The sequence below is a fragment of the Corvus hawaiiensis genome, chromosome 22 (assembly GCF_020740725.1).
Source record: "Corvus hawaiiensis isolate bCorHaw1 chromosome 22, bCorHaw1.pri.cur, whole genome shotgun sequence".
Classification (NCBI taxonomy): Eukaryota; Metazoa; Chordata; class Aves; order Passeriformes; family Corvidae; genus Corvus; species Corvus hawaiiensis.
The window spans coordinates 6637785-6660136 of NC_063234.1; the positions used below are offsets into that span (position 1 = coordinate 6637785).

The 22352-nt window shown below is 56.4% G+C and overlaps 1 protein-coding gene across 4 annotated transcripts in view; it reads left to right on the top strand.

The window, feature by feature from the left end:
* The window catches only part of EPHB2 (EPH receptor B2), a 130770-nt gene that overhangs the window by 26572 nt on the left and 81846 nt on the right, over nucleotides 1-22352 (top strand). For all 4 annotated transcript variants that reach the window (XM_048326269.1, XM_048326270.1, XM_048326271.1 and 1 more), the window contains exons 2-3: nucleotides 13556-13620; nucleotides 17786-18470. In XM_048326269.1, the coding sequence (XP_048182226.1) occupies nucleotides 13556-13620; nucleotides 17786-18470 (750 nt within the window). The remainder of the gene's footprint in view (nucleotides 1-13555; nucleotides 13621-17785; nucleotides 18471-22352) is intronic.

Below are 22352 nucleotides of genomic sequence, written 5' to 3' on the forward strand. Positions count from 1 at the left end.
GGGAGAGGGGAGCTCTTGGGCTGTCCTTGTCCCACGGGTCTGTAGGGCTCTGCTGACCACACCATGTTGCTGCTGGAGAGCAAATCGTTGTCTTGGGGCTGATATTGCCCTCAGGAAACAACTCCAGAATTGCTGTCCTGACCCCACCACCTCGCAGCCCTTGCTCCTGGATGGGGCAGGGTGAGCAGCTGCCCGAGGCAGTGGGATGCTGCCAGCCAGGGGTCTCAGGTGTGTCCGTGTGTCCAGGCATCTCCTGGGTACTGCAGGTCCCTGGAGCTGCCACGGCTGCTCGTCCTTCCTGGCTGTGCCCTTGTTTCGGTTGGGGTGTCTGTGTTTGCTGCCTTCACACTTGAGTATCCCCATGGACTCGCCTTTCCACAGCTCTGGTTGTGTTTGCTTTTGGTGTATTTAAAATTTCCTTTTTCCCCTCCTTTCTGTCTCCTGGCAGTCAGTTTTTTCATTGATACATCCTTTTGCAACTGTCTGCATCTTAGAGCTGCTAATTCGCTGCTGCCAACTTCCCCTGGGTTTAATTTATACAATATGTTTATTTTTACTGCAATTTTTTCCTTTTATTCCAAGCCAAGATAATTTTGAACTCAAGACGCCTTCTTTTATGATCGCAGATTTATGAGATTTTGGCAAAGCCGCCATAAGCCGTAATTACTCTTCATTGTTTTTGTTTACATTTCCCCCCCGATCAATTTTTGCTAATAATCCCTTTCAACTTGTGGAAATTGCCCTTTTTCCACCTCCGGGTGTGTTTCTTTTTGCTGCATGCAAAAATCCCTTCCCACAGCCGTGGAACCGGATTTGGGCTGTCTGTACCTGTGCGAGCGCTCACCCTCTGCTCACAGCTGAGCTTTGCTCTGCCGCTCCCCACATCCATTGTTCTGTGAAGGAAGTGAGGCTCCACAAGCCTTGGGGTCTCCAGGACCCCATCCCAGTGGCAGCCTGGACCCCGGCGTGTTCTCTCCTCCAGCTCCAAGAGCCGCACAGCTGGTTCACAGGCTGCTGCCACCTTCTCCAGGCTGGCCTGCAGAGCTGTAGGTGCATCCGAGAGTGGACATTCCCCACTCCCATGCCGGTCCCTGATCCCCCAGCTCCTTGCTGCAGCCTCTGCGGGTGATGGCAGAGGGGCTTCTCTCTCCTTGTGGTCCCACAGCCCATCTGCTCCCTGCTCCAGGGTGCTTCTTTCCAGTGCAAGGCAGCTGCTTGGTGGGCAACACTAGGATGGAGGGATGGATGGAGGGATGGATGGATGGAGGGAGGGATGGATGGAGGGAGGGATGGATGGATGGATGGAGGGATGGATGGAGGGATGGAGGGAGGGATGGATGGATGGATGGAGGGATGGATGGAGGGATGGATGGAGGGATGGATGGATGGAGGGATGGATGGAGGGAGGGATGGATGGAGGGAGGGATGGATGGATGGATGGATGGATGGAGGGAGGGATGGAGGGATGGATGGAGGGATGGATGGAGGGAGGGATGGAGGGAGGGATGGATGGATGGATGGAGGGATGGATGGATGGAGGGATGGAGGGATGGATGGATGGAGGGATGGATGGATGGACATAGGGATGGATGGATGGATGGATGGATGGAGGGATGGATGGATGGATGGAGGGATGGATGGAGGGATGGAGGGATGGATGGAGGGATGGAGGGATGGAGGGATGGAGGGATGGATGGACACAGGGATGGATGGAGGGATGGATGGATGGAGGGATGGATGGATGGATGGATGGACATAGGGATGGATGGAGGGATGGATGGATGGAGATGGATGGAGGGATGGACATAGGGATGGAGGGATGGATGGATGGATGGAGGGATGGAGGGATGGATGGATGGATGGATGGAGGGATGGACACTGGGATGGATGGATGGATGGAGGGATGGATGGATGGATGGATGGAGGGATGGATGGATGGATGGAGGGAGGGATGGATGGATGGAGGGATGGATGGAGGGATGGACACTGGGATGGATGGATGGATGGATGGAGGGATGGATGGATGGATGGATGGATGGACGGATGGATGGATGGACACAGGGATGGAGGGATGGATGGATGGATGGAGGGAGGGAGGGATGGAGGGAGGGATGGATGGATGGAGGGATGGATGGAGGGATGGATGGATGGAAGGGAGGGAGGGAGGGAGGGATGCAACACATGCCTTGCCCAAGCAGGACCACCAGTGAGCAGGAGCACAGTGGCACCCACCAGCAGAGCCCCCCTCAGTTCAACCCACTACCCTTGAGGGTGAACGAGTGTGTAAGGGGAGGAGGGAAGCCCTCTGCATGGTGAGGTGTTGAAGATGGGGTTTTCCCAAGGAAGGAAACCTTTCCCTCTCAGTAAAAATTCCCTCCACCCGCAGCTGCTGGCTTCTCTGTGGCTTTATCTGCCATGGTGAGGCTGGAGGGGATCAGGGTTTACATTCCTGGCAAGCCCCTGGAGATAGAAAAGTGGCAGTGGGGAGATGCTTTGGCCTTGGGAGGGACTGGAGGGAAGCCAAGCTGCCTGAAGGGGTTTTGGGCTTTCCTGCATCTGGCCTGGGGAGAAGCTTCCTCTGGCCAGGAGCCTGAGCTGGAGCCCCTTGCTGCCCTCCCATGCTTGACAAAAACAAGGCAGCAGTTCCTCCCAAGCCATTCCTGCTTGGAGCTGCCAACCAGAAGCACATTTCCAGCTTGTCAGTAACAACAGGCAAGCAAAGGAATGTCAGGTAGATCCACAGAGCAGAAGTGTGTGATAGAGGGCATCCTTGCTCACCCCATGCCCAGGTTTGGGAGGGTGCACAAGGGGGCCTGGCTCTGCATGGCACCAGCAGTGCCAGAGGAGCAGCAGCACCCACAGGCTCTGGTGTTTGGGTGCCCAGGCTAATGTGGCACAAGCCCAGAGCTGTTTGATGCTTGTTGTTTGCTGGGGGATCTAATCCTGGATCCCTGGTGCAGGTGTAGCCTGGTGCCTGTGGCACTGCCTGTCCCCGCCTGTCCCTGCGCTGCCATCACCTCCCCACCACCGTCCTGAGCTCTGCTGTGCACTTCTTGCAGGGGGTGGCTGGAGTCAGGGATACTTGGAGCAGCTGGAGGGGCTGCAGGCAGGGGCTGGCTCTGGGTGGGGGGACAGCAGTGCTGGCAGCAGCTTTGGGCATCCCTCTGCTCTGGGCAGACACAGAGGAGGTTACCCAGGTCAATCTGAGATGCTTGGCTGCACCAGGGACCCATCCTGCTGTTTAATTCCCCCTGGTCCTGCCTCCCCCCGCTGGTGGCTCTGGGTGGCCTGGGCAGGGCTGTGGGGCACAGCTGTGTGTCACTGCAGGGCAGTGGGGCTTCTGCTGCAGCTTTGGCTGCTTGGAGATAACATCTTTCCCTGTAAATGTTATTATCCTGTATATGTTCGGGCCAGGAGAGAGGGGGGTCACCATCTGTGTTTTCCAATAAAAGCAAATTAAAATTGAAGCCCATTAAGGATAGCTCAGTTGGGATTCTGAGCAGGGCTCTGGAGCCTGCTGGGAACGAGTTGCTTGCAGTCCATGCCACCAAGCAGGGTGACAAAACCTCATTTAGTGCCAGCGGTGCTGGGAGGTGGCCCTGGCTGCGCACACTGTCCCCACTGTGGGTGGGGGTGGCCCCAAGGGGAGGAGGGACAGAGCTGGCCATAAAGCCATGCCCTGGGCTTGTGTCACCCCTCCTGGTCCCCTCCATGCTCTTCACATCAGATGATGGGCAGAGGTTAGTGAGGAAAGGGATGATGTTGTCCAAGAGCCAAGCGTGTGCTCCTTACCCAGTGATGCTCTGCAGCCTCCAGTCTTCCTGCTGCATCCCAAATCTCCTGAGGTCGCCTTGCCTCTGTGCCTGAGGACACAGACAGTGGGGCTGGGAATACAGGATGATGTGTCTAGGATACAGGAGAGTGGTATCTGTGGGTATCAAAGGGGACTGGGCAGTGCTGCCCTGCACCCTGGGCATTACACCCCATACCAGTGGCCCCAGGGCATGGTGGTGGGAGCAGGTTGTCATGTTTATACAGCAGCTTTTTGCAGGGATGCTGCAGCCAGGAGCTGCACATGGCATCTGCTCCTGCACACCAGTGGCAGTGGCTCTGTGTTTGGGCACCAGTGGTGACACCAGTGTCCCTCCCCCATGTGATGGCTGTGCCACGCTCAGCTGCACCAGGGCAGTGTGTGGTGGAGGCTGATGGCTCCTTTGGGGCTGGGGCACCTCTAGAAGGAGCTTCTGGGCATGGGACTCCAACCTCCCAGAGCACCTCTGTGTCCATCCCCAGGAGAGGAAGAGAGACCTGGAGGCACTTGGGAGGGACATGGCCCTGTTCCATCCTCTTGGAAAAAGGCTTGGTGGGGAATTTAGTCTTGCTGGGCCTGGATGAGACTGGATGCAACACTTTACCCTGGCACTCCGTCCCTCAGGGTATCTCAGAGCTGATGGGGTCAGTGCCATCACAGAGAGCCATGAGCAGTGCCAGTAGCAGTGGCTGCTAAACGCCTGCATCTGTGTCTCCTCTGTGTGGCTCCTGCATTCCCAGCAGCAGCAGGAGGGCCTCTGCTCGCTGGCATTTGGCATCTGCATTGTCTCTTCCCAGCAGCCTGCCCTCGCCTGAACTCAGACCACCTACAAGTCCCTGCTCCTTTCGGGACAGACACTGCCGGTGGGTCCCTGGTGCTGCTGGAGCAGCTTCCCAGAGAGCTCTGGTGGGGTTATCCTGTTTCTGCTGACCTCTGGAGCAGCTGCTGTGGGGAAACTGGGACAGACAGGATGCATCCGCAGCCATGACTGGGATAGCGTGGCAGCCGGATGGAGAGTGGTCCTGCCTCACATCCAGCCTCACCTGCTTCTTCAGCAGGGGCTGAGAGGTCATAAAATCCGAATTCCCTCCTGTGACCTGGAGCTCGCATTCTCCTCTCAGCCGGGTAGGTGAGAGGGACTATCCTGGATGGGCTGAGGGTCAGCTGAGTGCTTGGAAAGCCGGACACGTGCTGGGGTGACCTGCAGGACCCCATGGGCTGTTGAGTTTGCCTTCTCCTTGTTTTGAGCTTTGCAGCAGTGGAGCAGTCAGCACGCCACAGGGCAGTGCTTGCACAGCCAGGGCCTTCACAGGGAGAGGAGGAGCTGGGAAGAGGAGCTGGAAGCTGCTGGATTTGGGCTGTGGCCGTGCTCAGCCCTGGCTTCTGGCTCACCCATTGGAGTTGCCATGGTCCCCATGGCCAGGTGCAGCCCTGCTCCAAGCCCAGCTTTCCGTATTTCCTGGTCTAGCAAAGCTGGGAGCCAAAGGCCTCAGTGGTTTCTCACTGCACAGCACTATCAGCCCTGGGTTTGGTCCCCTCAGGATGGTCCAGACAAGATGTGGGCAGTCAGAGTAAGGGAGGGATTTTGGTGGGAATGGGAAAGCATAACCCAGCTCATGGCATTTCCCTCATGGAAATGCAGGGGGAGTTTCACCCTGGCATTGCTGAAATGCTGTGCCAAGGGCATTGTCAAACATCCTCTTGTTTGACACCAGTCCGGACCCCCAGTGTCACAAGCAGCTGAGAACCACCCAGTAGCAGGTTCTGCTGAGCCCCAGCTTCCATTCCTGCTCCTCTGCTGGCTCTGGGGCTGGCTCCTGTCTCACAGGGCTTGCAGGAGCCATGACTGATGTCCTAGGGAAGTGAGGAGCCAGGAAGGCTCCATGACTCCCCCAAAGTGAGGATGTCTTTCCCTTGCCAGTGCTGTGGGGTGTCTCTGGGGTCAGCTCTCCCTGCTCCATGGACTATCAGCCTGGATTCTGCTTGGCAGGTCAGAGGCACTCTGTGATGGAGTGATGGAGATGATGGACATCATCCTAATTCTTAGGTCTCTGAGTCTGGCTGGACCTAATTTTTCAGGGAAAGGCATCGAATGACCAGGTACCTCAGTGCTGGGTCCACAGCACTGGGACCACCAGCACGACCCGCTGTGCCTGACCTCGGGGTGGCCTTTGGGGCTCCGGGAGCGGGGCGTGCCGGGATCCCTGTCCCAGCCCAGTCAACTGCCTCTTTTCGCTCCCTATCAATCACTCTCCCTCTTGGAGTTTAAGTGGATCCCTGAGTGAAGTATCCCAAGTATCCCGTAGCCGCCGGCTCACAATGCAGCGAGCTGTTCCCGCGCCAGCGGCTCGGCCGGGGGGGGGATTGGGTTTCAGCTTGTTCCGCTGGCCCCCAGCCAGGCAAAGCAAAGCTCGGGGCTGCAGGGAAGGGCCACTGGGTTTGCTCAGCCCCTCTCAGCTCGCGCTGGCAAAAATATCATAATCAGGCTCCAGTAAAGCACAGGAGGCAGAGAGGGGCCTTTCAGCTTGGGGAAGGGTAAAGAGATCTGCGGCGAGGGCTCCTCGGGCAGGGACAGACGGCTTTCTCATTAGCCACCCCCTGCCCCGGGATGTGGTGGCTGTGCCTGAGGCCAGCATGGGAACATGGTTCCAGGAGCATGTGGAGGAGTTCATCCCGACCTGTGGTGTCTCCAGTGCAGATCCTGATCTTGCTCCACCTGGCTGGGCTCTGACGCTTAGTGTCCCTCCAGCCTGGAGCTGATGTGGTGTTTTAGATGGGTTTCCAGGTCACGTAAGGGACATGGTGACAAGGAGCGATCTCCCACTGTCTCTGCCTTAGGATGACTTTGCTCCCAACCCATCACAGCGGGCTGGGAGCTTCTTGCCTGCTTTGCGTATCCAGCACTGGCCACAGCTGATGTGGTTATGGGTCCACAAGAAGCTTGCTCCCTGTGTTGACAATATTGGACCAGGATTAAAATCCTGGCAAGTGTCCTACCCTGAGAGAGGAGCTGGCGTGAAGAGTGAAAGGGGAAGGGAAAAAGTTGTGGGTGGAAAAATGAGGGTGGAGGCTCCAGCTATCTGTGGGGCTATTTATTTGTCCAGCTGTTTCTTTATCTGGATGAGCTTGGAGCCTGTGAATGTGAAGGATTTGCCAGGACTTCTGAGAAACTCAGGTCCAGATGCTCTAAATTGGTCTGAATTGGCAAAACGCCATGGAAGTTATTTTTCCGGATGGAGAGAAGTGTGTCTGCAGTGTGCACAGCTCCTCTGTTAATCCCCTTCACCTCCAGCCTCCGCCACTGTCCCTTGGTCCTGCCACTCTCCATCCCCACTCCTGGCCAGCCCGTGCTGATGGCCTGGCACCACCAGCACCCAGCATGATCCCAGACTCGTCCTCCCCTCCCAGTTCTGTTCACCAGTCTCATTCCTGATCTGACCAGATGGGAAAAGCTGGTGCAGCTGCGAACCCCCACACTCATCTCACTTGTGGCTGAGCAGCAAGAAGACCATGTGGAAGCACAGGAACCCCCACCCTGGTCATTGTCACAGCAGATCCTCAGCGTGACGCTGTCTTAGCGTGGCTTTGAGCATCTGGAGGTGGTGGGCTGCTGGTGATGATGTGTCTGGAGATGCCAAGTGTCCCTCCAGAGCAATGGTGTGCCCTTGGAGCAGGCAGCAGTGCCGGGGACAGGCCCCAGTGCTGGCGGGAAGCTGCCCAGAGAAAACAGTTTCAAAGTGAAAAGGACAGGCACTGGTCTCCGGGTGTCCCGTGGGGAGCAGCGCGGTTCCCGGTGGGAAGCGGGCCAGAGTTGCGTCTGCTGGTTTGGAGCAGCTGCAGATTTATTTATAATGCCGTGGGCAGCATGTGAAGCGGCAGATAAACACGCGGGAGGGGAGAACAGAAACAACAACACTGAGAGGACGCTGCTGTGGAGGGAGCGCCACACTGAGCTGCAGCTATCACAGCCACCAGAGGTGGGCCAGGGGCCAGGCTGCCACCCCTGCTGCTCCCACATGGCTTTGCTCCATGTCCTGGGTACCACGGGGATCTTCATGGGGCTGCCGAGGCATCAGCCTCTCGCCCTGTTACGTGGTGCTGCCAAACCAGCAGGATGGCACCGTGAAAGTGGCTGTGACAGTGAGTGAAGTTGCCGAGGTGGTTGTCAAGGCATTAACAGTTGGGCTCAGGGTTGCCCATCCAGGAATTGGTCTGTGTTTTTTGTCCCCAGCACAGGAGCTGGTCCTGTTGGGTGCCCACGTGCTTGTATGAGCATGGGGCAGCCCCAGGCAGGACCAGGGAAGCTGCTGGGGGAGATATGGCCGTGACAGCCCACCACAGGTCACCATGGGCACAGAAGTGGCTGCAGCAGAAGGCAGCCCGGTGGGAGCTGCAGGTGGAGGAGCTGCCTTAGGAGGGTGATGGGTTCCAGTGCCTTGGGGCTTATCACACCTCGTGTGGAGCTTGCACCTGTGGCAGAACTTTGTCCAAATGATGTCCCTGGGCCTGGAGTCACCTGTCACTCAGAAATGTCCATGAGCATCTGGAACAGGTTGCCCAGAGAGGTTGCCCAGACTCCCCATCCCTGGCAGTGTCCAAGGCCAGGCTGGACGGGGCTTGGAGCAAACTGGGACAGTGGAAGGTGTCCCTGCCCATGGCAGGGGGTTGAATGAGCTGAGTTTTAAGGTCCCTTTCAAACCAAACCGCTCTGGGATTCTGTGATTCATCCAAGATCCTCAGAGAGCTGCTGATGTCATTGCAAAGCCTCTCTTGGTGACTTTTGAGCAGTCTTGGGATTCCAGAGAGGTCCCAGCTGACTGGAAGTTGGTGAACATTGTCCTAATTTTCAGGAAGGGCAAGAAGGAGGACCCTGGAAACTACAGGCCTGTCCATCTCACTTCATTGCCTGGTAAAATCATGGAGAGCATTATTCTGAAAAGTATTGAAAAACACCTGGAGGACTACGTAGTCATTGGTCACAGCCAGCACGGCTTCATGAGGGGAACTCCTGCTTATTAAACTTGATTTCCTTCTATGACAGGGTAAACCCACCTGGCTGATCAAGGGAAGCCAGGAGATGGAATCTCTTTTGATTTCAGCAAAGCTCTTGATACTGTCTCTCACAGGATCCTTCTGGACAAACTGTCCAGCCCCCAGCTGGATAAACACGTCACATGATGGGTGAGAAACTGGCTCATAGGTCAGGCAGAAAGGGTGACAGTGACTGGGGTGATACTAGACTGGTGACCTGTCACTGCAGGGCTTCATCACTGCCCCATGCTCTTCAGCATCCAATGACTTGGAGACAGGACTGGAAGGAATACGAGGCAAGTTCACAGAAGATGCAAAACTGGGAGGAGCTGTTGCCTCTCACAAAGGCAGGGAGACCCTGCAGAGAGACCTCGACAAAACAGAGGACTGGGCCATCACCAACCGTGTGAAGTTCAACAAGGGAAAGTGCCGGATTCTACACCGGGGATGGGGCAACCCTGGCTGTGTGGATGGACTGGGGAACGAGAGGCTGGAGAGCAGCTGCAGGAAGGGACCTGGGGTCCTGGTCAAAGGCCAGTTGGATCTGAGTCAGCAGTGCCCTGGCAGCCAGGAGGGCCACCCGTGTCCTGGGGGACATCAGGCCCAGCATTGCTGGCCAGGCAAGGGAGGGGATTGTCCTGCTCTGCTCTGCAGTAGGGCAGCTTCACCTCGAGTCCTGGGGCAGTTATGGGCATCACAATATTAAAAAGACATGAAGCTGTTAGAGAGCATCCAAAGCAGGCCATGAGGATGGGGAAGGGTCTGGAGGGGCCATATGAGGAATGGCTGAGGTCACTTGGTCTATTCAGCCTGGAGATGACTGGAAGGAGACCTCATTGTGCTCTTCAACATCCTCCTGAAGGGCAGCAGAGGAGCAGGTACTGATCTCTTCACTCTGTGACCAGTGACAGGACTTGAGGACATGGCTGAAGCTGAGTCAGAGGAGGTTTAGGCTGGATATTAGGAAAAGGTTTTTCACCCAGAGGTTGGTTGGGCACTGAGCAGGCTCCCCAGGACAGTGGTCATAAGCCTGTCTGAGCTCAAGGAGTGTTTGGACAATGCTCTCAGGCACAGGCTGGAGTTGTTGGGGTTTCCTGTGCAGGGCCAGGAGTTGGACTCAATCATCTTTGTGGGTCCCTTCCAGCTCAGCCTATTGTATAATTGTATAATTCTGTGTTGGACAGGGCTTGGAGCAGCCTGGGACAGAGGAAGGCGTAGAACTGGATGGGCTTTAAGGTCCCTCCCAACCCAAACCATTCTGTGGTTCTACGATTCTGATTCACACCCACTTGTGCTGACCCTGCAGGGTCACTGTGATTCACGGGGACCAGTTATTCCCAATTTTCTGTAATTCAGGCACCCTCTGCTCAGTATAACTCCGTCTCCGAAAGGACTTCAGCCCGGGCACCAACTTGGTGCAAAAACTGCCCCAAAAGGGGCACACTGGAGTGTTGCAGCTGTGTGCGATGGGGACCACAGCCCTGGGACCCCCTGCACAATGAAGGGTGATAAACAGGAGCCTCAAAGACAGGAACCTGGTTTAGGGAGGAAGAAGAAGGAAGCTGAGCTAATTTAGCTGTCTTGGAGATGGATCGTTTGCCACCCGTGAGCACCACAAGAGGGAAAGGTTTTGGACTGCAGAGTCTTTGTAGAAGGAAAAGGAAATCCAACAGCTGGCAGCTGAACGGTGTAAATCCAGACTAAAATTAATGGAATATCTGGTGTTTTTTATGGGAAGATAATTTGCCATTGGAAAAACTTGCTTAAAACCTGCAAATTTCTTCTCCTCCTTGTCCCTGGCCAGCCGGAGTGGATGCAGAGCTCCAAGGGGATCCTTCAGCTGAGAATAAGGGGTTGGGGGCAGTGGCGTACCGAGCACGACATTTCCACTGCACCAAGTTTTCATTAAATAAAAGGCTTTTAAAAATGCAAAATGCTTCAAAATATGAAGTTTATTTGGGGAATTATTTGTAATGGCTTAGAATAGATCTTCTTTTCCATTTTAGTCACTGCTATTAATGTACTTACTATGCGCCACTGTCATTGATAGTTAAGATAAAGTAACAAATTCAGGGGGTTTTTAAAGCTTCTTGCTAGCACTGGGTGAAAAATGTTGTTTTCCTTTCAGATCAAACGCCACTGGTGTTTTAATGAAAAAGCCAGATCCTCTGATAAAATAAACACTATTATTGCCCTATGTAAACAAATATTCCGTTTAAAAAGAAATTTCGTAAATCTGACCCACAACATTTCGGGATTAACTGTTTTCCAGAACTCTTCCTAGTGGGAAAAATTGAAAAGAATTATTTTTTGCCTTTTACTCTTGGAATAAAACCAAATTTCGAAATCCTGGTTTCCTGTGAACTGGAAACTGCTGGCTCAAACCAGGAGTAATGAACAAGCCACAGTCTGAGGAGGATTTACTGCCAGGAGTAGGTGCAGGGAACACAGCACTGCCGAGGCACTTTTTGGGGTGCCAGTGGGGAAGGGGAGGTCACATGCACTGAGCAGTTGTCACCTCTGCATCCAGGCCTGGCTCTTCTGTGATGGGTCTGCTCAAGGCTGAGCTTTTCTTCCATTGTTTTTGTTCAGTGGAGTGAAAGTGGAGAAGGTGGGGATGCTCTTGGGGGATTTGTGGCAGAATGCTTGGTTTTTTTGGTGGGGGAGGAGGACAGCAGAAGGACATGGTTACATCCAGTAACTCTCCATTCCCATTCTGGGACTACCCCTGGCAGTGTCCAAAGCCAGGCTGGACGGGGCTTGGAGCAACCTGGGATGGGGGAAGGTGTCCCTGCCCATGGCAGGAGGGTGGGACCAGATGTTCTTGAAGGTCCCTCCCAACCCCAGCCATTGTGGGACTCTAAGTGTGTGTGGGATGGACACTTTCCAGCATCCCTGCAAGCACAGTTGGCATCCCCGGCGCATGTGCTGAAGTCAGGGGCAGATTCACATTCTCTCTGCAGAGCAGAGGGACAGAATTTCCTCTCTGGGCATCACCCTGGTCTCAGCACAGAATCACTGGCCGTGTGCTGCCCTGTGCAGTCTGTCCCACCACGCTCTCCTCGTGTCCAGCCTCGGTGTGCTGAGGCCTTTGGGCAGCATTTCTAAACTGCATTTCCCAAACTCTGGAATATTGTCCTGTTCTCTTAAACTGTCAACCTTGTGGTGGTGCAGAAAAATCCCTGTATTGCAATGAGCATGTGGCTGCAGACCTGGAGGACGGAGAGTTACCCAGACTGTGGAAACCACTTGTGGAAGTGTCCAAAAAACACCTTTGAGCACTCCCTGGGAAGTGTTGAAGTGTGTAGATGTGGTACTTAGAGCCGTGGTTTAGTGCTGAACATGGCAGTGCTGCAGAAATGATTGGACTCGATGATATTCGATGGCTTTTCCAACCTTAACGATTCCATGATTCCAAGTGTCTGTCCCATTTATTTCCGATGGGGCTGGCTGGCCCACGTTCACCTGCTCATGTTGGGCCAGGTATTGGGTTGCCATAACCTGAGCACCCCTCCTTGTGCCATCAGTGGAGTTAAACCAACCTACAGCTATTTGGGATGAAAAGAGTTCCAGTGCTGGAAGTACCATGAGCTGCAGAAAGGGCAAGGAGGCTTTGCTGTTGGGTGCCTTAGGAGGACTTGTCTGTGCTGGTCCGTGGTAGCATCACCTGACCTATTTCAACCCAAATCATCTGGAAAACCAGCTTTAACAGTGGTTTAATTTTTTAGTACTTTTAAGTCCTAAAAGTGCTGTTCCCACATCCTACTGCATCTCTGAGGATTCTCCCTACTGTGCAAAGTGCTGAGAAAAAAATATCGTGCTTTTGGGAAACTAGAAGGTGATGGAGGATCCCTGCTCAGGCTGCTCCTCATCTGCAGGGCTAGAACTGCTCTAGGCTGGGGGTACCTGGATTTGGGATTCAGAGGAGGAAAATCCAGCTGAGCTGATGGATGGAAGAATCCCCATTCACAGCAGGAGACATTGCCTGTGCTGGGCACCTCGAGGTCCCACCTCAAGTCCTGGGGTCAGTTTTGGGCCCCTCATGAAAATAAAGACATTGAGGGGCTGGAGCGTGTCCAGGAAAGGGAACGGAGCTGGGAAGGGACCGGAGGACCAGAAGCAGCTGAGGGAGCTGGGAAGGGGGCTCAGCCTGGAGCAAAGGAGGCTCAGGGGGGACCTTGTGGCTCTGCACAAGTCCCTGACAGGAGGGGGCGGCCGGGAGGGTCGGGCTCTGCTGCCAGGGAACAGGGACAGGAGGAGAGGGAACGGCCTCAGGCTGGGCCAGGGGAGGTTTAGGTTGGATATTAGGGAAAATTCCTTCGTGGAAAGGGTGGTCAGGCATTGGACCAGGGCAGTGGTGGAATCACCAATCCCTGGAGGTGTTCAAAGGGTGTGTGGACGTGGTACTTGTGGACATGGCTTAGTGATGAATATGGTTTTGGTGCTGGGCTAATGGTTGCACTTGATGATCCTGGAGGTCATTTCCAACCTTAACGTTCTGTGATTCCATGATTCTGCATGGGGGCCAGGGAGCAGTGGGCAGGGGGTGGGGAGCAGTTGGGTGGAGGGACCAGTACGTGGCCAGGAGTTTCAGTGTGGGATGGACTCCATCCCTGCAGCTCTGGGCTGGCTCCTCTCTGCCTTTTTCCCTGTCTCCATCTTCAGTCCTTTCATCAGCATCCAATGACTCCTTGTTTCACCTTCCTTCCACAGAGACCCTGATGGACTCCACAACAGCGACAGCAGAGCTGGGCTGGACGGTGCATCCTCCATCAGGGGTAAGGCATCACCTTATGGAGACCTGGAGCTGCTCTGGGGTCTCTGCTGCATGTGAACGTGGCAGGCTTGGCCCAGCAAAAGTCAGGCACTGAAGCAAAGTGCCTTGGCCATGTGGGAAGAGCACAGAAGAAGGTGACAGTTGAGGTTTCCAGTAGTTTTCTAGATGATACTCCAAAAAATACCCCAGTGTTGGAGGTATGTAATTCCCACCCTACAGAGTCAAACCAGTGTGGTGCTAGAGGAATCATACTCTCCATAGAGCTGGCCTGCAGCCACCTAAAAATCACGACAGGAAGAAACAACATGCCAAGACCACCATCACTTAACCCCAGTGTCTCACTTGTTATTCCATTGCCTGTCACTTGTAGCAGCGTGGGGGCATTAGGCTCAGGTCCTGAAAGGACCGTCCAGCATCCCTGGTGTCCCACAGAGAGACATTTGCTGGCTCAGCAGAACTATCTCTCTGCTGTACCAGGGCCAGGAGTACCTTGAGACACATCCGAAGACCACCCTGAAGAAGCTCCTTTAAAGAAGAGCTTGGACAAGGCAGTGCGTCAGGTTCATCCCCCAGAGGGTGCTGGGCACTGCCCAGGCTCCCCAGGGAATGGGCACGGCCCCGAGGCTGCCAGAGCTCCAGGAGCATTTGGACAGCGCTTTCAGGCACAGGGTGGGATTGCTGGGGTGTCTGTGTAGGATCAGGTGTGGAACTGGATGATCCTTCTGGGTCCCTTCCAACTCAGAACATTCCATGATTCTGTGATCTCTGCACCCTTCTGCTCATGAGAGAAAACCAGAGTGGAGATAGCTCTGTGTCCCACATGAGGCATCAAGGTGCTTCAGAGCATCCTGCCCACCTCTGGCGCTGCTGACCAGCAGCAGCCCCAGTGCCCGACCCCCCCAGACCTGCTCCCTTGCACTTGGGTGGCCCAATCCAGCCTGGCCAAAGCCCGGAGATGCTTCCCATGCCCGTGCGTGGCAGTGGCTCAGGCTCCGTCCTGCTTTCTATCCACCCTCCGCAGGGGCTGGATGAAGACGTTTCCGTGGACCTCACCCCCCGGCTGACAGCATGCCCCCGATCTGAGCTGCCTTGGCAGAAGAAAAGAAACAGCCAAGAAAAGCCTCGTCTGAGGAGATTAAACCGAGCCGGGGCAGCGTGGCTGCGGTGTCACCGGGCGCGGGCGCTGCTGGCCGGGCCCATCACCATGATAAAGGGCAGAGCTGCCCCAGCCCCGCCAGCGCCCGCCGAGGGGATGACGGGCACACAATGGGGGGGAGCAGAGGTCAAGTCTTTTTCTCTCCTGGCCCAGCCTTTCTTGTTTGCGGTGTTTCCATATGTAAAGCACGCCCTGCTCCTGCTCCCCAGCCCGGCCGTAATGAGGCCGGGGCCTGCTGGAAGCCGTCTCCCTGGGTTATTGTGCTGCTGCCTTCTTTTGAGCTCCCGGCATGTTAATTAGAGAGCCAGGAGAAAGGGAGAGGCTTCTAATTAAGCGTCGAGGAAGCGCAGGGGCTGGTGCACAGGGGTGACTTTCTCTCCCATCTGGGAAAAGGGAAGTCGGGAGCCAGCCGCGCTGCGGCAGCGACGTGGGAGGATGCTGGGGGTCCCAAACCTGGCCCCCAGGGTGCTCCCAGGTCCCCCATCAGGATGGAGATGCCCATCTGGACAGTGCAGTGCAGTCCCAGTGGTTGGTGGGATCACCTCCTGTCTCCACCTCCGGGCAGGGCCCTCAGGGGGGATAGGGGCACATCATGCCCTGCTCTGTGCTTGTCATGGGTGACGATGCTGCGGTGTGTCCCCAGCCTCATGTCCACGAGCAGGACAAGGCAGTGCATCCCTCCCAGAGGTGACTGGCCAGGTTGGGTGCAGCCAGTATCACCTGGAAGACAGAAGCTGCTGTGTGCTCCTTTTTGGGGATCATTAGAGACCCAAAAGCCCAAACGGTTGCTTTATGTCTGGCTCTGAAGCTCTTGTGCCATTCAGAGATGTCCCCGAGCCCTGCCTCCACCATCTCCTGTTCATCTCAAGCCCTGGAGACCCTCATTCCGCCATGTGCTGCTCCTGCCTGTCCAAGGCTGAGCTCTCTGGGCTCATGTCCTTACCCTCCCTGGGGGCTGGGCAGGTGTGGGTGGGGGGTCCCTGGGTCTTGGTGGCTGCCAAGGTGTGTGTCTGGAGTGGTCCAGGTGCCTTGATTCCCTCACTCCCCTCCCAACCAGTGCCCTGAAAAACAGGGAGATCCTGCAATTTTCCACTAGCACACCAAATTTGTTTCTGGAATACAAAGCAAATGCTCCCACTGTGTTTTGCGAGGATGCTCTTCTCGTCCCCCAGCCCTGGCAGCAGATTTACAGCCACTGCCAATCTGAAGTGGTTGGAGCTGTTGGGGATCTTCCCTGACAGCCTTCTGTTAGGCTGTGAGCCTTGATGTGTGAGGAGCAATCTGTCTCCCATCTCCTGAGCCTCTCTCCCCAGTCCTGGGTGCCCTTGTGCGGCCGTTTGCAACCCGAGGGGCTGGGGGTGCTCTTCTCCTGCAGGATTTCCCCTGGATTTGGTCATGGCACTGGTGCTGGATCTGGGCTGTGCTGCTGCCCTGCCCTGGGTGTTGTGCTCCTGCATCCAGGGCAGGGTTGTGCTTGGGGTGTCATGTGAAACAGCTTGGCTTCCACTTGAGCAGGTTTATGAACAAGTTCAGAAGGAGCAGTTCCAGCTGGCTGGGACTGTGTCACACTCCATCAGGACTCTGGTCCCTGCTGCCAGCATCACACGGGTGCCCTGGGTGGGGATGGGACTGCAGGGAGATGCTCTGCTCTCTGGCAGGGGCTGGGCTGGGGGAGATGCTCTGTGAGCTGAGGGTTCTCCTCTCACAAAGACCCTTCCCTGTTGGTGCTCCCCACAGAGGAGCAGTGGCCGGTTACCAGCTGCAGCTCATGCCCTGCATCCCCTGCCCTGAAGTGTCCCCATCCTACACAGGATGGAGACAACAAGCGCTGGAGGATTTGGGAAAAAAACAGCCTGGGAAAAGGGCAGAGAGATGGAGGCCAGGAGATGTCAAAGCAGCCGTGAGGTCTGTGAGGACCCAAGGGAACATCTGGAACTGTGTCAAGGGGGTTTAGACCGGGTATTTGGAAAAGGTTCTTCCCCCAGAGGGTGCTGGGCACTGCCCAGGCTCCCCAGGGAAGGGGCATGGCCCCGAGGCTGCCAGAGCTCCAGGAGCATTTGGACACTACTCTCAAGCACAGGGGGGGGATTGCTGGGGTGTCTGTGCAGGGCCAGGAGGTTGACTTGATGATCCTTGTGGGTCCCTTCCAGCTCAGGATATTCTCTTCTGTAATTCTAAGGAGCTTCCTCCAGAGCTGGTAGTCAGTCAGCTGCGGGGAGCTGGGCAGAGCTTCCCATGGGGAAATCTGTCAGCTCCGAGCTGTCTTGCTGAGAAGGATGTTGCTGTCATGGCACGGCTCATAGGCATGTCTGCATCCCATAGATTCAGTTTAGGGGAGCTGGGGCTGGGACCTGAGCACACCTGCTGGAGGCACCCAAAGCATTTGACCCTCAAAGGGGCAGGGATGAGGGCTCATCCAGCATCTCCCTTTCTGGAACACAGCAGGATTGGCCATGGTCCCGTCCTGCTCCTGGGAAGAGGCACTGGCTGCAGCCAGCCAGGAGGTTTTATGGCTTGTGAGGGAGCGGGTCCTGCCTGCCATGTCTGTACCCATCGTGGGAATCCCTGTGCTAAGGGCACTGTGTTCGTGTGCCAGGGGCACAGCCGTGCAGTGCGGCCGTGGGCACCGCCCCTGCTAAAACCATTTCTGCAGAGCAGTGGCCTCGCTGTCCCACCAGCAGCAGAGAGGCTTCACCCTGAATCCAGGCATGGAGCGTGGTGCTGGTGGCAGTGAGGCAGCCCCAAGGGGCCACTTTGTCCCCACAGTGTGGAGCTTGCCTGGGGCATGGTGTAGGTCAAACCCTGCCCAGGCAGGTCCAGGGCACCTGCAGGGGGGTGCTGGGATGAGGTGCCGGGCACTCTGGGGCAGCCTGTGGGATGAGGTGGGCACAGAGTGGGGCAGCTGGTGCTGGCAGAACCTACTTGGCACATAGTGGGGATGGGAAGAGGTGAGGAGGGTAGGGAGCATCTGTTCAGTGCAGCCCCTTGACTGTGTGTGTCCTGCCCGCAGTGGGAAGAGGTGAGTGGGTACGATGAGAACATGAACACGATCCGCACCTACCAGGTGTGCAACGTCTTCGAATCCAGCCAGAACAACTGGCTGCGGACCAAGTACATCCGGAGGCGAGGAGCACACCGCATCCACGTGGAGATGAAATTTTCTGTCCGGGACTGCAGCAGCATCCCAAACGTCCCAGGCTCCTGTAAGGAGACTTTTAACCTGTACTATTTCGAGTCGGACTTTGACTCGGCCACCAAGACTTTTCCTAACTGGATGGAGAATCCTTGGATGAAGGTGGACACGATTGCTGCTGACGAGAGCTTCTCACAGGTGGACCTAGGTGGACGGGTGATGAAGATCAACACTGAGGTGCGCAGTTTTGGGCCTGTCTCCAAGAATGGTTTCTACCTGGCCTTCCAGGACTATGGGGGCTGCATGTCCCTGATCGCCGTCCGTGTCTTCTACCGCAAATGTCCCCGTGTGATCCAGAACGGGGCCGTCTTCCAAGAAACCCTGTCGGGAGCAGAGAGTACCTCGCTGGTGGCAGCCAGGGGGACGTGCATTGCCAACGCCGAGGAGGTGGACGTGCCCATCAAGCTGTACTGCAATGGCGATGGCGAGTGGCTGGTGCCCATCGGCCGCTGCATGTGCCGGGCCGGCTACGAGTCGGTGGAGAACGGGACCGTCTGCAGAGGTAACCATGGGCCCTGGGCTCACTCCTGCACTCACCTCACTGCTGGTGGGGGCACTCGGGATTTGCATCTGGGATCTGCATGAACCACCTGGGAGGGACCTCCTTGGGCGGGGTGGCAGAGGGGCATGTGTGGAGGCTGACTCCTTCCCCAGCTCCTCACTGCCTGCCCCAGGCTCATCCATCCGTTGCAGAGGCTGTGCATGACCTCCAGATCCCCAGAGCCACTGGGTTCAGGGCTGGCACCTGTTGCTGGTGCCATCTGTGCTCTCCAGGTTTTGGAGGTACACACGTGTGGTGCATGCCACCAATCTGCAGTTGCCTCCCCAAATACTGGGGCTGTTCTGCTGTTGGTTTGTGCTGTGTGCTTTGGCATGGGCTGAGTCGCTTCTGGGATGAGGGGAGTGGGAATGCAGGCTCCCAAAAGGGTGCAGTGGGAGGGAGCAAGTTTGTCGCTGTTGTACCAGGGATGGCGAGAATAACGACATAGAGTTCAGGTCCAGGAAGAATGGAATCATTTAATAATTCACAGACTCATTTCTATAACTTGGTTCACTTGAATGGCATAAGGTTGTTGGTCCTTTGACCATCCACCTCCCAGGATGATTGATTCAGACCCTACAACACCCATTTCAAAATATTTTCTCCAGTCAATATCAACAGACCGTGCATAACAAACAACAGGTGCAAGATAGAGAATTAGTTTACAAAAACCTCTTCACTGTTTTCAGCTAGCCTGCGTGAGAAAGGCAAGACTTTCACAGGATGCTGGCAGAAAGCTGGAAAATTTCTCTGCTTCAAGCTTTTTAGCATCCACACAAGTTGTCTACAGTGTTGTCTTGGTGAGGTGCAAATGGCCCAGGGTGGGACATGGTCCTGGGCTGTTCAGAGCTACCTGGCCCCTGGGCTCCTCAACAGCCTGAGGTTTCCTGCCCTGTAAATGTTCTGCCTCTGTAGATGTTCTCCTGCCCCTGTAGATGTTCAAAGCAGACTCCATGAGTGCCTGCTGAGCTCAGCTGAACACCATGGAGCCGGTGTGGTCCCTCCCAGGCCAGCAAGAGGCTCGGCACCCCCTCCCTGAACTGATGTCTGTGCTCTTGTCCAGTCACACATGGGCTTGGGAAGGTTGAGAAAGGCGCTCCTGGGGTTGCTGGGAGGGAGGTGGGGACCCCAGAGCTGTGTGATGGGCACCTGCATCTGTGCCATGCATGGAGCAAACCACAGAGTTTGGCAAACAGGATCTTTTTCCCCCATTTGAGCATCCAAATCCCTCTGCGGTTCCGATAGCATCGGCACACTCCGAGCAGAGCCAGGGCTTCTCTGAGATCAATTATAGATACATCGGTGGCCACTGCAGAGCCAAGGAAGGAGCTGTGTCTCTTCTCTTTTGGCTGTGAAGGGGTGGCCAGGTAGAACCAAGCACAGGGAAGGTGCCGGTAGTGGGAGACAGACAGACTGGAGAGGGGGACGGACAGTCTGACTGCTCGGTAGGGACTGCAGGCTGTATGGTCCCTGTGGAGAGGGCTCCATGTCTGCCGCTGGTGGCTGGGCTGCTCATGCACCAAAATTCAGGTCCTGGTGTGCTGTGGGGATCATTTAATATGCCCGATTTCAGCTACTCCTCACTTAGCCGCTGAACGCCTCTTCCCACCGAGCTCGGGCAGATCAAGTGTCTTCCAGCCTTAGCAGGGATGGGGATGGGGACAGCAAGGAAGTACTGCTGGAAACTGAGCCCGGCTAATCCCTGCCTCGGAGGGCAGACGGGGGTTTTACAACTCCCAAGTGAAGCATCCGTAGCAGCACCAGAAAGCCCCAATGATTCATGGCAGCTTTTCCATCTCAGCCTGTGTTTTCCCCGAGCAGACCCAGCCCTGCACAGTGCTTTGCTCTGATGCGGCTGGGCTTTCTTGGGGAGCTCCCCGGTGCCACTGCCAGCCCAGCCAAGGGACAGTCCCCTCGCACGTCCCGGGGCTCCCAGGACCCCTCCTGCAGAGCCCTGTCCGCGCAGGGCCGGGGGGGAGCGGAGCAGGCAGGAGCGGGGCCGAGGTGGAGGGGGAGGCCGGTCCCCTCTTTGTCTGGGCAGCAGCAGGATTTTGGGAGGTCCGGTACCTCGGCAGCTGTTTCTGCAGCCGGTGCTGGCGCGCGCCGGCCCCGCGCTCCCCGCCCTCATTAATCACGCGGTGGCCGGCAGCCCATCGTCTCCATGGGGCAGCTGGCTCCGGGGCTGCCTCCCTTCCCCTTTCCCTTCCCTTTTTCTTTTCCTTTTCCCCTCCTTTTCCCCTTTCCCCTTCCCATTACCCTTCCCGTTCTCTTTCCCCTTTCCTTCCCCTTCCGTTTCCCCTTCCCCTCCCTCTTCACCTTCTTATTCCCTTCACCTTCCTACTCCCTTCCCCTTCCCCTTCCTATTCCCTTCTTCCCCTCTTCTTTTCTTTCCCTTTCCCTTCCCTCTTTGCCTTTGCCTTCCCCTTTCCTCCTTCCCCTTCCCCCCCTTCCCATTCCCCTTCTCATGTGGGGTGGAATCAGGGCTGGATGGGACCCCAGGATTGTGCCAGACTGGGACAGCCTCTCCATTTTTCCCTGGCAGCCCCCAGAAGAGGAGCGAGGACTGGGAGGAGAGCCAGCCACAGAGTTGGCAGGACAGCCATGGCATCCCCATCCTCTCCCAGCCCTCGCAGTGAGCCCCACAAAGGGCTGGGAAGGGGCCGGTTGCCCCAGCTCTGCTCGGGAAGGAGCGCGGGATGTATCCCTGCATCCCTGCCCTCCTCCCGCCGGGTCCCTGCCCCTGCTCCCTGTGGAGGCAGCGGCGGAGCCGCCTGGCTTGGGGGACTCACTCCTACATGTGGCTGGCAGGTTTGCTCTTGTTTCCAGGGGTGGGAGGGAATCTGGGCCCCTTTCCAGAAGCAAAACAAAAGCAAATCCGAGCTGGCTTTCGGGGTGAAGTTCTCTCGCACACTCAGGCGCCCAAACAAGACGTGGCAGGGAGCGTGGGGGGCCGTGGTCCTGCCCCACCAAGGCGTTCAGGTGGAGAAGGGCATCCCAAGGAATGGACAACCCCTCTGTGCAGCTGGAAGGAGTTGCTCATTTTCTCCGCTGGGTTTTTCATCTGGCTAATAGCGCGCCAGCCTGCTCGCAGCAGTGTGCACAAGGGATATTTATGGAGGAAGTTCATGCATCTAACAGCTTAAGCTCTTCTAAGCTCGCAGCCTCAGCACAAAAGGATTTGGGGGCAGTTAACAATTCTGTGTGGTTAAGAGATTTTCATTTCGCTGGGCCTGGCTTGCCGCTCCCGCAGGGCCCTGCGAGGGGCTGGCTGCCCACTCCTCTCCTCTCCGCTGCTCTCCACTCGCTCCCCAGCTCCTCGCTGGTGAGGGGCTCCACGCACGCGCCTCCCCCAGCCCCGTCCTCCCCGCTTCACCTTCTGCTCCCTGCCTGCGTCTTTTCTCTCCATCTCCCTGTTCTTTGTCTGTGCCTCCCCCCTTCCCTCCCCTCCCCGTCCCTCCCATGCAGCACATTAAGCGCATTTCTCCCTCTGCCTCCCGTATCCATTGGCTCTGCTCAGCCACAGCGGAGGCAGAGCCATTGTGCTGCCGCTCTCGCCGGGCTGGCTGGACAGCGGATGGACGCTGCAGCACGGCCTGTGCCTGCTCAGGGACAGCAGCTGATGGCTGCTGCTCTCAGCAATTCGACCCTTCATCCCTTCTGCAGCTCCTCTCCATCACAGCAGAATATCTCTGCTCCTGCATTCTTTGTTGTGCTCCTGCAGCACCGAGCACCAGGAGTCCTGGTCGTGCTGGGGTGACAAGGGATAGTTTTGCCCTGGAGAAGCTGGTGGTGACACTCTCTGGCTGTCAGAGACATGTGGTGTCATCCCTTGGGGTCATAGGC